At 35.4% G+C, this 14,841-nt stretch overlaps 1 protein-coding gene across 4 annotated transcripts in view; it reads left to right on the top strand.

The window, feature by feature from the left end:
• LOC131075936 (auxin response factor 6) overlaps positions 1-12,224 on the top strand; it is a 50,690-nt gene extending 38,466 nt beyond the window's left edge. Inside the window, exons 7-15 of one of the 4 annotated variants that reach the window (XM_058012902.2) lie at positions 914-1,004; positions 1,160-1,324; positions 1,419-1,556; positions 3,680-3,755; positions 5,343-5,496; positions 9,997-10,863; positions 11,107-11,255; positions 11,347-11,537; positions 11,738-12,224. In XM_058012902.2, coding sequence (XP_057868885.2) covers positions 914-1,004; positions 1,160-1,324; positions 1,419-1,556; positions 3,680-3,755; positions 5,343-5,496; positions 9,997-10,863; positions 11,107-11,255; positions 11,347-11,537; positions 11,738-11,936 — 2,030 coding nt within the window. In that variant the 3' untranslated portion in view covers positions 11,937-12,224. Of the gene's footprint in view, positions 1-913; positions 1,005-1,159; positions 1,325-1,418; positions 1,557-3,679; positions 3,756-5,342; positions 5,497-9,996; positions 11,256-11,346; positions 11,538-11,737 lie in introns of all 4 variants that reach the window. The other 3 variants (XM_058012901.2, XM_058012899.2, XM_058012898.2) reach the window with 3 other exon arrangements.
• The last annotated feature ends 2,617 nt before the right edge of the window (positions 12,225-14,841 follow it).

Raw genomic sequence — 14,841 nt, 5'->3', positions numbered from 1 at the left:
TTCGTTTAAAGTTCCCATACAAGCAGCCTTTCCAAGTTTTCCTATCATTGCACCATCAAAATTAGTTTTTGTCTTCTCTTCACAAGGATAATAAAACACTTTTGAAGGTTTCTAGCCAGGCCATCATCAGCCCAATGTTTATCATATCTCAATGCATATATCAGGGTGTAGTAAGCTGCTTTGGGTGTCTAGAAGGCTGCTACAGGCATCTGCAAGGTTGTTGCAGGCATGTCATTGGGTGTTACAGTTATGCAACAGGTTGTTGTAAGTCAGCTACAGGTTGCTACAGGATTTTAACGAGCTGCTACAAACAATCTGAGAGGTGCGATGGGTGTTATCTTAGCATGCTACTCATAGATGATCATAGAGAAAGGCGTTTTTGGGCAACTATATCCAAGAGTTCATTTAAAGTTCCCATACAAGCAGCCTTTCCAAGTTTTCCTATCACTGCACCATCAAAATTAGTTTTTGTCTTCTCTTCACAAGGATAATAAAACACTTTTGAAGGTTTCTAGCCAGGCCATCATCAGCCCAATGTTTATCATATCTCAATGCATATATCAGGGGCAACTTTAATTTAGTGCTAAGCTTGACTTACTAATGCTGGTGCTATGGATTGTTGGATATCCAGGAATCCATGTGTTACTAGTTAGGGGCATCTCTAATGTAATCTAAGCATTCAAACTTATAGTTTTTTTACTCTTTGATATTGCCTAACTAAGAATCTTTCTTGCCAAGTTGTTAATAACCTATTATTACAGTTGAGTGCTTTATAAGGTTAAAAAATGCAGTTCTTGTTATCAGGATAGCTGGCCTTAAATTGAACTCACTTGGATATGAGTCAAGAAGAGGAATATATCCCAATTAAACATCAAAATTTCATAAAATTATTAATTCTGTTATTGATATGCAGGTCAACCTAAGAGGCATCTGTTGACAACAGGATGGAGTGTATTTGTCAGTGCGAAAAGACTTGTTGCTGGGGACTCTGTGCTTTTTATTAGGTTGGAATTTGTTTTCTCCAAGAAAGTTTAAGATTCTTTCACAATCACTCGTTAAATTATTTTGGGGAAACCCAAGGGTGTAGTATTGCTTGAGAATTGTTGGTGCTGCTCTACTCATCATCACAATTTTTGGTGTGTTTTATTTGTGATTACAGGAATGAGAAAGGGCAATTATTATTGGGAATTAGGAGAGCAAACAGAACCCATACAGTTATGCCATCTTCAGTGTTGTCCAGTGACAGCATGCACATAGGTGTACTGGCTGCTGCAGCTCACGCTGCTTCTACAAATTGTCGGTTCACTATTTTTTACAATCCAAGGTAGCTTTTCATCACATAGATGTAGCTATGTACATTATATGCTTTCATAAAATTTCTTTGTTTTGTTGTTAGATGACTAATGCCATATTTTAAGATTGTTCTCCTGCAGAGCAAGTCCATCTGAGTTTGTGATACCATTGTCTAAGTATGAAAAAGCAGTTTATCACACCCGAGTTTCAATTGGAATGCGCTTTCGGATGCTTTTTGAGACGGAAGAATCAACCGTTCGGAGGTGAAGTTAACCATCTAATGTAACTAAGAAATTGATTAGTATTGTAAATGTTAGTTAAAATTGACTCTGCTGTTCCTATTACCTGTTTTCAAGATTCAATTGCTTTTGTCAAAACTGAATAGTATTTTTGAGATCTTACAAGTATCCACATGGTTAATCATATTTCTGATGTAATCTGAATTATAATCACCACTCTCAATATTGAGTTCAATTTTCAAGAAACTTATGGCTTTTAAAATCACCACTCTCAATATTGAGTTCAATTTTCAAGAAACTTATGGCTCACATTTTTTTGGACATTAGAATCATATGCTGACTAATCTTCTATTTTAATTTTTCGATATGCATAACTGTCTGTTTCCGTCTTCAGTTGAACATAGAAGATTGTTTTTTAACAGATACTATCTTGCAACATTAATTTCTTATATCATAGTTGATTTGGTCAATAGAAGATGTTTCTATCAGACACGCTAATCATGAATGGGTTTGGTAATGATTTGCTGATTATATTTGTTAGCAAGTTATTGTGAGTCTTGTTCATTTTATAATTGCAAAATTTGTTGCTTTTTAAAGTTGTTACTTTTCTGGGTTAGAAGACTGTTTGGCAATTACCATGGATAATTTTTCTTTTTAGGACCATCAAATGATTTCTATCACAAAGTTATCTAGCAAGACAAGCAAAGCAGTATATCAATCTACAAGCTTCAATTCATTAAAGTTGGTTTTGCTGCTGTTTGAAATTCCAATGTTGTGAATAGATGGTTTTTAAAACTAAATATACCTGTCTGTTGGCATTCTATCGTTTTTCACACATCTCTTATTTCTTATTTTATAGTTATTGTCAATTACGTTAGTCAAATTGAGATGGTTAATTCTTGCAGCAATGTGCAGCGAATATTATCATATTAGAATTTCAGGAACTGAAACAATAGTGAAAATGTATTTGATGATTTTGAGTCTTCCAGAAGTACAGAAAACAGTGTTCCTTGGTATAAAATAGTGTGAAATGTAGTTCTTTGTTCTTGATAGTTGCTTGAAGTTGTGTGAACAATCGCCATCTCATGTTGTGACTGTGTACACTTACGTAAAATTTGATATAAAGTTAAAACATTTACTACACTTTTCAAAGTGAAAACAAAACAGAAGGATTACCAAAACAATGAATGGTGGCTTTTTCAAAACTAAAACTAAAATTCATACACAAAACTAAATTAGCTTATCAAATAAATTAAAACAATTTAATAAAATAAATAGTTTGTAAATAAAAATAAAAAGTTGTCCATGTGATAAATAAAATAATTCTGAAGTAAAATAAAATAGCTGCAGACTGATATCTCTTGGTTATTTTTAGATAGATGTATTTAAGATATCTATACTAGTTAGTTTTAAGTCAAAACAGTATCCCTGAAAATGGATTGCAGTGCCTATGGTAGTGGACTGGCAATAAATAGGTATATATTTATTCTGGACCCCATGGATGGGGACCATAATATAGAATATTATGTGCAATTTTTGAATTTATTATTTTAGATTTAGATATTATATGTATATTATGTGCAATTTTTGAATTTATTATTTTAGATTTAGATATTATTAGTTTTAAGTCAAAACAGTATCCCTGAAAATGGATTGCAGTGCCTATGGTAGTGGACTGGCAATAAATAGGTATATATTTATTCTGGACCCCATGGATGGGGACCATAATATAGAATATTATGTGCAATTTTTGAATTTATTATTTTAGATTTAGATATTATATGTATATTATGTGCAATTTTTGAATTTATTATTTTAGATTTAGATATTATTAGTTTTAAGTCAAAACAGTATCCCTGAAAATGGATTGCAGTGCCTATGGTAGTGGACTGGCAATAAATAGGTATATATTTATTCTGGACCCCATGGATGGGGACCATAATATAGAATATTATGTGCAATTTTTGAATTTATTATTTTAGATTTAGATATTATATTATATATACAAGTTATGATTTTTTAGGTCATTTATGTTTTTCCATACACATGTTCCTATATATGTTTGTGTTTCTTCTCAGTTTGGAGTTCACAAATTTTCATTATGTTTATATCATTTTTTTTTAATGAACTTACTATTCTTGAAACAGGTACATGGGTACGATAACTGGGCTTGGTGACTTGGATCCCGTTCGCTGGCCAAATTCACAATGGCGTTCACTTAAGGTGAGCACATAGAGAAACTTAAATTGGCTGTCAGAAGGCCATGAAATTAGTGCAATGCGACATGCATGTTGGGAGTTCGAAGTGGGTAAATGCTATAACATCACTTCATTCCATGATAAATCACTGTGTGCTATGTTTCCTATGGTACAAATTAAGTTTGGTTTGCTGAAGCTTTTTTAATATACAGAAAAATGTAGAATCATTCAAAAAATTTTGTGGCCATTTCACAATACGATATCTAGGATTTCTTTTTCTATCGAAACATGAAAGTTAATGGAAACTTGCAAGCTAGTCATCCTACCATGCTACAAATTTAAAGTTTATTTATACACTCTAGAAATTCATATCCATAATATTCTGAAACTTAAGATGTATTTTTAACAAATGATGTATGTAGTGGTGCTTAAAGTGTCATCTTTCAGCTACTACGAGGATTGGATAGGTAGTATTCATTGTTTTTCTATCAAAATGCAAACCAGTGATGCCAAGTTCTAGGGAGATTTCTTCTACTGTGGAACAATAAAAGCTAAGGGTCCTTGGAGGAAAATGAATTCCAAAGATTGCAGAAGAAATTAAAACGGTCACAGAGAATATGGATGTTTTATATTTGGTGTCAACAATTGTGCATTGATATTTCAGAATTTTAAAGAATGAATATTTTTTGCTTGAGGAAAGGATTCTTAAATGCCTTTAAATAATAAATATTGAACTGATCCTGTTATTCAATTATTATATTTCATTGAGTGTAAGGCTCTTTAGCCTTTAATTAGGTTCTGGTAGGGCTAAAATATTTATATTGGGATAAATCACAATTTCAATCCCAACCAGTCACTAGAATAGTTATACTCACAAGAACAGAAGTCTCTAAAAAAGGCCATTGACCCAATAACTGAGCCACAAATCTCTAAACATGTCTTATAGTTCTTTAGATGGTATATGTTGTACTTCCAGTGTGGAAGAGGGTGTAATTGATTCTCAAGGATAAGAATATTCAATATTGTGTTTTACTTGGTCTGGAAAACACCTTCCTTTCATGTGTCAGGATACCAAGACAATGCATGTTTGACTAAAAGCAACCATTTTCCAGCCCTCTAAAAGCATTTTCCTTTGTTGTTATTTTCATGCTTTTTGATTTGGTTTTCACCTGCCCCAATTTCTACTTCTGGGGCACACAGGTGCTTCCCAAACTCTCTCTTTTACGTAACAGTAATAGCTTTGCAGTATGATTTAAAAAGTATCAATTTCTGGTCGGTTCTCTTTGTATATTGTTTTTTTTCTTTTTTGAGTAGAACATTACCTATATTACAGTGTATTTTGTTTCTTAGCCTCATTAATTTCTTAGACTATCCTGATCATGTCTGTTTAGTCAAGAATGTTCTTACAAATTCACTCATCTTGTGTTAATTCACACCGTGCATAAATTATATTGCATAGGATTATAAGAAGAGACTTCTCTTCAACTTTCAGATGATTTTTAAAGAGACTTTCTTATGAAATTCATCCACGCTGCTCTATTCTGTTTGTTTTTTACTGCAGGTAATAAAGGAAACTAATTTTTAAGTGCATTTAAAACTTGTGCATATGCAGGTTGGTTGGGATGAATCTACAGCTGGTGAAAGGCAGCCACGGGTATCTCTTTGGGAGATTGAACCTTTGACCACATTTCTCATGTATCCACCACCGTATCCTCTAGGACTAAAACGACCTTGGTCACAATTACAGGGAATCACACCTCTTTATGGTACAAAATCTTTGATGAATTCAATTCCATTGATTGTATTCTATGAGTGCCTATTTCTGCATCAGTTCTTATACTATATAATTTTATTGGCCAATGGAAAAGATGAGTTTAACATACAACAAAAGGCTTGATAAAAGACAAGGTGTTTTATAACATGCTTTAAACCAATTGAGTAATCTTGTTTATCAATTGATTGGTTCTTTTGGGGTCATTGCATTGTTTTCAATCTTGGGTCCCATAGACTGCATGGTCTTGTGGATGTCATTAAAAATCTTCCTTCCTTCATTCAAGCTATTTAACAATTGCTGCAAATTTTATCATTTTATATTTCTCCTTTGGTAACATCCATTTTCTGAGTGTCATTGGTTGGCTCATGTACATGTAATTTGCTGGATCATTTTGTGACACCTTTTAACAGATTGACAAATTATCTTCAAATGAAGTGCTAGTATTCTTGCATAAATTGTTGATACATGACCATTGAACCCTTTGCTTATCATATTTTTTGCTTTCCTTAGATTGCTCTGTTTAATGTATCAGGGCAATTAGAAGGAATTGGATTCTAATACAGAATGAAGATAACCTGAAGCACAGATGATTGTCTCACATAAATACAACCCCACTGGGGCAGCAGAAAGATACTTAGAGGATCTTTATTAGGTTTGTCATGAATGCATGCCATGAAAGACGCAACACCTTTGACATATGTTGGCATTGCTGGAGTTGATGTGTTGGTCTCTTAAATATTGATTTGTTGGTGTCTTTGTGACATCTAAGCTAATATATTTTTTGTTTTTCTAATTGTCATTCTACTAAATAAATATGATGATAGACAGGGAACTTCGGAAACCAAATCTTGTAATGTGGGTTACTTGCCGTTATGTGTGGGTCAAGCTACACTTAAAATATAATGAAAATTCAGAAGACTCAGAACTCACCTCGACTTGGATTGAGCCAACAAAAAGAGTAACAGTGGCATCGTCCTGTATGTTAGAGGAAATTATTTTGAGAAATTAGTTGAAACAGTGCAATCTCAATTTTTGCCTGCATTTTGTGAAATTTTTTCTTGAGATAAGAAAGTCATTCTCAAATTGCATGCAAAATTAGTTATGATCTCTTGTACACACAAAAGAGATTTTACAAATTTTTTTTACTCCTAAAACCTGCAGACATCCTGGTTTGGCATACGTGTTTTGAGAAGGGAGCAGATGCCAAAAAATGGAATGCTTGTAAGAGATCTTGCAACTGCATGACATGTCTCTGCAAGATGGGACGTTCTGTGATGTCTTCTGTTGGCCTGTGTGGGAGCAGAAGTAATATAACCTATTTCTGTAGGCCTGGCCAGGTGCTGCACAGTGATAATTTACAAGATCTCCTGAGATGAGCTGCCACCTGGGGCACTCTCATGATGACTTCTAAGTTTTAATAGTTTTTAGTTCCTTATTTATCCATTCATGTTTAGTGGCAATTAGCACTTGCGTATTTTGCCCTTTTGGGACACACCATTTGTATAATGCTACTTGATGCCACTGATCATTTTTCTAGTCTGTAAATACCAGCAGTTCATTGAAACATGTGTAGAGGTGGGGTACATGTTCCATCCATATCTTATATTACAGGATTGTGAGAATGCCAGGAAATTGTCCCCTTATTGCCTGGGTATGTCCTGGTTAGTTTTTCAGGACAAAAAATGTCCCAGATATGCTGTTGGGATTCTTGAGCCACATCCTTGTCTCACCCATGTCTTGTTGATATGGTGATGCGTGGAAGTGTTTTGTTACACACCAGAATCAAATAAGATGACATGAAAACATCATCTAAATTTTTTGGGAACAGTTGGCTCATTAAACCTGCAAAAGGAATTTACTCGAGTCTCCACAGGATGCACCAGGACATCCCTCATGATGTTGGTAAAGGGAAATAAAAAGTAAATTTCATAGTTTTGCTTTTTCTGAGCACAAAATACTAAAGATTTTTAACTGAATCATAACTTGTAATTTTCTAATTTGTAGCATGGAAGATCAAATATAGTTTGGATAGATTAACAGATTTGTTATTTCTGATATATTCTGAATTTCGGTCTCTTGAAACTTGGGGGTTCTCTCCTGATATGTCCACAGTTTCTCTTCCAATGCCCATGTTGCCTCATTCCTGGTATGTATTCGAGCATAGGAAAACACAAGGTATACACCAGAAATGTAGAAAATCTGTTTGTAGGAATTGTATGTGGGATTGGAATCTAACATATATTAAGGCAAGAATAGAACAATACATCTCTTTGGCATGAAAAGTGTCATAGACCAAGAACAACTATGGATCATTTTATTTGAAGTATGAGTGAATCCCTTTTATAACCTGAGAAGAAATTCTACAGAAACTTTTTTGAGAATTTTAGAAAGCCAAGCCACCCATCATGAAGAAAGGATCGAAGGGCATGAGGCAATAGTATGGTTGTTCAATATGGAGAAGTATTATTTGCTGCATAATTTCTCCAACAACTCTTAGGTCCAAATGTTTGTATCTAAAGTGATTCGATGTGCATCACTTTGGAATGTCTTCAGCACGTCAAGGCCCACATTATTGTATGTAAGTTGATTTGGAAGGCTCAAATTGCTTGATATAAATACTGGGATAATAGAAATTACAGCTCTCATAAAATGTCCCATGAGATGATGCTCAAACTACTTCAGGGTAAAAAGGAAATAGGCAACCCCAAAATCATAAATTAACAACAACTTCTTTCCCAAACGAGTTGACTTGTCATTGGGAATTATGTGTTTTGAACTAAACACCAAAATCTTCACTGCATGCTGTGGGTAAGTGATCCAGAAACAGGCTGTTTTTTTACTCTTTGACGTGATTCTGGACTGTAGATAGTTTCTTTGATGCTGGAGTATGTGCAGGGTGGAATGGGGCATCAGTAAGCAGGTTTCGGTTGATGGAAAACAGATAAAGATGTGCTTTCTTGGCTCTGGTGAATCCGCCAGTACACACATACAGTGATTGGAGTTTGACAGAACTGGGGATTTCGGTACAAGCAGAAGACTGTGTCCTTTGGTGTTCCAGATTTTCAAATCTTTCAGCTTTCTTCACTTCCTTGGCAGTCGTTTTAGCTTCTAGAAGGCTTGGGCATCTATAACTATGATGTTTATTGTCAAGTTATTTATGGTTAGAGTGAATAGAGTCTTGTAACTAAACTTTTGTGAGCTGTGGTAATATTGTTTTTCGCATATCTGTTACTGTTATTTAGCAGAGGGCTGAGAAATAGTATTGGAGCTTTTAAGAGAGTCTATGGACTGAAAATTAGTTGTAATAGCTCACAATTTCTGGAGTTTTAACCCATAAGGGTTTTTCCACAGGATCTTGGTTCTCCTTTCATGGTGTTTATCTCTCTACTTTCTGTTTCTTGTCCTATTTTTATATTGTTGCAAGTAATTCAGTTATTTGTTGCTCTCAAATTCCTACTCTTAACAAATTCTGAGTTGCTGACTAACCTAAGGAATATACTTGGTAGTTTATGGAACCGTAGGGTACACTTTTCTGGATACATGTACATATTTCAGACACAGGGAGACTTACTCGAAATGCCTTGTCATTTTTTGATGCCTCAATTGATATCTCCTGCTTGAATAAGACAAAAGGAAAGCACAAAGACACAAGTAAAATAAGCGTTATGAGCCCTAAAAGGGCATAAGATCCCACTGAAGCCATTTCTGATTCATTCTGACAATGATGAAATTATAAGGACATTTGGAGAGCATGCAAAACACATTATTGGATATCAAGAAAAAAAGATGAGATTAGAAACATATTGCAGGTTTAAGCAGCATAAATTTGTAAAGAAAATCCAAAAATTATCACACAGGAGAGGATGGGTGAGAGGAATGCCGTTTTCATTTTGATATAAGTTTTTTTAAAATTTGTGTGCATGTCAGGTATTCCCTGTATCTTAGATTGGAAAATCATGTCCCTGTCCTTGTAACTCATATTGTATTATCCCTCTACCTTGATTTTGAAAATGGTTTTACCCCTCTCCATATCCATGTCTCTTGGTGATCAAGATCCAAGTTTCATGATTGAAATAACAAATAATTTGACAAACTATTGTTATCTTGCACCAGCAACTTCCGATAAAAACTCTATGGCATACGGTGGTCATTCAGGATTCTTGTTATGATGGGAACTATGGTGTATCATCTCATTTTGGGTTTCTATAAAATTCATTATTCTGGATGTTCTTTGTGCCTTGTACTCTTTGCTATTTTTAGCAATTTAATGAATCTTGTCTGTTGAGAAATTGTATTCCTAAAATTCTCATATTGTGGTTTCAGTTTGATCTTTGCAGTTTGTGTTGAATTTTTGACGTAAGTGTTGATCATTTTTCAATTTTGTTCAATGTTCTGTCTTGATTGGTTGTATATATCTCTGAGTTTGTCCAGTGGAATGCAGAAGTTTCTTCCTCATGGTTGCTTTTTTTCATGCTCATTTATTTTCTGGCAGGTAATGATGATTGTAGCTTTAGGAGGCCATTCATCTCAGAAAGGGGTGATACTGGGGAAACTCTGAATTTCCAAACAATAGGCATGGATCCTTGGATGCAAATGCAGCAGCGCATTGAGTCATCTCTACCAGGCATTCAATCCAGTATTTACTCAGGGCTGCCTCTGCCTGGAGCGATTTTGCAGGAGACAGGAAGCCTTGATCAGTCTAAACAGTTGAAATTTCAACCACAGCAACCTTTACAGTCTGAGCAACTTCAAAGCAAACCACAAATGCAATTACAGAAGAATATAGTAGAGCAGCAGCAGCAACAGCATTTACTTCAGCAGCAAGTGCAAGTGCTCAACCTAGAGCAGCAATCACCAAATCATCTCCTGCAACAGCAATTTCAGCGGCAACCGTTGCAGCATCAACTTGTGCAACAAAAGCTACATAACTCAATCAATGAGCCACAGCAGTCATCACATCAACATCAACAAAACCAACAACATATGTTTCAAGTTACAAATGTTAGTTCCTTGCCGCAGATCCCATCATCCCAGTCTCAGTCAGCAATGAGTGATATTTGCTCGGTATCTTCGCGACCAGTTTTCACAAATACTAGCACCAACATTGTTTCATCTAAAAGCTCTTACAATGCATCTCCTTTTCAAAGTGTCTTAGATTCATTGACCACAGAAGGAGCTTCTCCATACATGAGTTTGCCTAGATCAACACAGAGTATAGGGCAGCAACCAGTAGAAAATCTGACATGGTCTTCTATTGCTTCAGATCAGGTTGCTGCCTCATGGTTCTCTCCAAAGAAGATGTCTAATAATCGGACACATTGTCTTGCATCTGGTCAGGTTGAAGCTCCTCTTCCTCCTGGTAATCATCATGTTTTAACTCATACAGAACCTGGATTTCCGGTTAATGTAACGGCACAGACTTTATCTATGCCCCAATATCCACTAAGAGATTGCCCTACGGAACAGGAAGGAGTTCACTCTGACTCTCAGAGTAATCTTCTCTTCGGTGTTAATATAGAAAACCCAACTTTAGCAATGTCTGATGCAGTCTCTAGAAATATTGGCAATGGCTCTTATGTAGCCAGTTCTTTTTCTGTTACAGATTTGCTGAATGGGCCTCCTTGTGGTCCGGTGTCTGGTTTCCCAATGAATTCAAACACAAATGCTTGTGGAGGCATGGATGAAAGTGGGTTTTCACAGAGCACATCAAATGTTTCAAAGATGAACCATCCTACAAGAACCTTCACTAAGGTTAGCTTTTAATTTTTGTCCCTTTCTCTTTACATGGTTACATCTTCATATTTGCTAGCTGATTAATGAAGCATATTTTGGTTTGTCAAAGGTTTACAAACTAGGGTCCGTTGGGAGGTCGGTAGATGTAACACGCTTCAGAGGCTATCCAGAGCTGCGTGCTGAGCTAGACCATATGTTTGGTTTAGAAGGCCAACTGGAGGACCCCCAGAGATCAGGCTGGCAGCTTGTATTTGTTGACAAGGAGAAGGATATCCTTCTCCTTGGAGATGACCCTTGGGAGTATGTTTCATGATCCCGTTTACTATCAATTTACAGCTGACTGCAGATAGAAACATCGTATATTTAATATTTCCTAGACAGTTTTACTTATTATTGCAGTTCATGAAAGCCCGTTTTGAAAAATGACCTTTATGTTATTTACCCTTAAACAAATTTGGATCAGACTTTCTAACCAATGTTAATGGATGTATTTTTCCTAGGGAGTTTGTCAACAATGTTCGTTCCATTAAGATACTTTCTCCTCCAGAAGTACTGCAGATGAGTCAGGAAGGTATGGAGTTGTTGAGCATGATGCCTAGTCAACAGACAACAAGCAGTAGCTCAGAGGATTGTGATGTTAGGAAAGCATCTCGTAATATCGGCTCTGTTATCACGTCTACTGGGCCACTAGACTACTGAGAATGGTTTAATTGTATTATAGAGACTGTTTTGTCCTGAAATGGGAGCTCTACACTAAACGGTGTATTTAGTGCAATGAAGAAATACTCTTTGATTTCAAACTCTAATTTGTGTTGCATAATATGCTTGTAAAAAACATGAGAATGATAAAATCTGGTGGCATCTGAATTTGCCCTCTGATTGAAGTCAATAACTCAACTTCTAATAATTTCCACTGAAACAGAAATCTAACTCGTTGTATCTTATTGCTTTTCCCTTGTTTATTCTTTCAAGGACAATATTACTTTATTGTGTGGGTACAATGAAGGCAGATTTGTGGTATCATAGCTAACATACGAGTATTGTTAACTTCTTTTAAGTCAGTCTTTGGTTTCAGTGCAGTCCATTAGAAACATTTTTTTTACTTATGTGTAGGGTGAAACCTTTCTGGAAGATATGTTAGATCTATGGGATATCCAAATGATTGATTATGCTGTATCCAAGAGTATTATATTATTTTGTGCATTTTGAAAACACCCAATGAAGAAGTGAAGCATTCTAGACAATTGCTTGACAAGAAGCAAGAAAATAATTTACTAAAGGAGTGGGAATTTAGACACTTTACGTAATCAAGAAAAGTACTGTAAGATCATAGGTTCCTCGAGAACTTGGGGGGTTTATACTCATGGTTAGTTAATTGAAGGGAATGATTGGATCTTTATTCTGGATGTTACAATTTTTCTTTGGCCATAGTTTGACATTATCTGAAATGTGAAAGTAGGCTAGTCTGAGATGATGAACATACCCTTCATTTTGATGCTAAGAATACAGATAAATTGGTTGAGGATGCTCGAAAATTCTAATCCTCTCTTATGGCATGGTAAAAAACTTTAGAGCACACATTAACAGGCCCTCATCTAATAAACATCGATGCCAAGCAAGCAAATATTTAGAAATTGTCATGTTTAACAGTTTATTTTTACAAAATGTAATTGGTCTGGAACACAATGAAAACTAGATATAGAAAATAATGATTGGACTATATCTGCTGATGCACTCTGGAGTTGCTGTAGCTTAACGAACTTTATCAGAATGAAATTGAGTTCCATCTTGTGAACTGTCAAAATAGGGAAATCGGTGTCCCATCAAGAAAACTATGCACGAGAATTTGAGCACACTGAAAAAAAGAGAATTAAGAAAGAAGGGCGAGCAGACAATATATATGCCAATGCACTTTGGGGTTGCTGGACCTTTGTGAAGTTTTGAGAGTATATATTGTCGATATAATATTTCATCAAGTGTGAGTCTTTCGATCTATTTCTTCGATGCATTTTACTTGCCAAGAGAATAGAAAATTACCTTGGCATCATGTAATGTAGCCTTAAGGGGTCATCCACTTTCTTTGGCTTTTCTAAATAATGGCCAAAACATTGGGTATAGGAACCATAAATTGAAACAGAACATGCTTTGACAATGCCCATTTGGTTGATCACATATAAAGCAATGCAAACAAATGGTATGCTTTTGGAGACTTTTCATTCTCCACGTGCACCTTAAGCAAGTCAGACTCAAGTAGGTCGTCGTGGGACATAACCTTAAAAAAGTAACTGATGGTGATTTCATAACTACAATCACACCATTTATCTTTGCAAAAATTTTCATTGTTGCATAGTTTCATATCCATCTTGTGGACTCTATTTATTTGTTATATGTTTTTTGTTAGGTAAATTGGTTTTGAGGGGCTCAGAAATCTCATACACAGATAGAATGATCAAAGTATACACAACAATCTCAGCTGAGATAAAAACATAGGTGCAACTAAGTTGCCAAACAAGAAAAAATACAATTGGAACCCACCTTGCTAGGTGCCAAAGAGATCCCGAGGATCCAACCTAAATAATGGAAGACCCTACCTAAATCACACTCTTCAGTCTGATGTGCAATTAGGAAATAGATTTGGGAAGACCTTTGTTTTGCCTTTGTACAATTGTCTAAGAAATGTTGTCAACCAAATCTATGGACCTAGGAGAAAGGTGCGCGGACGGGGATTCTATCTCAAAGAGCCCATCCATAGGTGCAACAAAAACGATGAAATGATAGTCTATTATATAGTTAGCTAAAATTGAAACATGATTTTTGATTACTAATGTAGTGATTATCCATGATATATGACATTTATGATCCAACGTCTATTATAATGTGATGATATATGACATTTATAATCCAACATCTATTATAATGTGATTATTATTGTTCCATGTTGTTAAGTGGATGGCAAATGCTATTGATAAACATTGATCTTCATAGGTCTAGTAGTTGATGGAGACTTGGTGAGGTTGAGGCGAGGTGGGTTGGAAACTGCATATTGGCACCTTAAGAACTGAGTATTGGATTAGCATTAACTACCACGTCAACTCTACCTTTTATGATCAGTAAAGTTGTTTGTGAGTTGCTTTTGAGTAGTTTGTTACTGCTGCGTGTTTAATTTGGATGTAGGGTGGTTGGTTTAGATGGATTCACTCGGGGATCAAGACCCAACATTATCCTCTTGTTTTGTACTATACGGGCAAAATAGCCCATATGCCGTGTCTACGATTTCACATTTTGCATACAAATTTACCATACGTGTGAGTGGATCGAGCCATACAATGATTTTATTATTTGGGTTGTCATTGGTTCAAACTCTTCATATATGTCCCATAGCTAACTTGGAATGACATCTCCTATGCTAATCAAAAGCTTAATAAGTACTATGGGTAATGAATGGGGTTTAATCACATAATAACAACCTACCTTAAACTATGATGCTAATCATTGGGTAGGGTGATACTCCAATAGTTTGTTTGTTTGTTTGTTTGTTTTTTACATTGAAATCAACATTTTTACCAAATTAACACATAATAACTAAATTAAGACGTTTAAGATG

The sequence above is a fragment of the Cryptomeria japonica genome, chromosome 9 (assembly GCF_030272615.1).
Source record: "Cryptomeria japonica chromosome 9, Sugi_1.0, whole genome shotgun sequence".
Lineage (NCBI taxonomy): Eukaryota > Viridiplantae > Streptophyta > Pinopsida > Cupressales > Cupressaceae > Cryptomeria > Cryptomeria japonica.
This window is presented reverse-complemented; position numbering and strand designations above follow the sequence as displayed.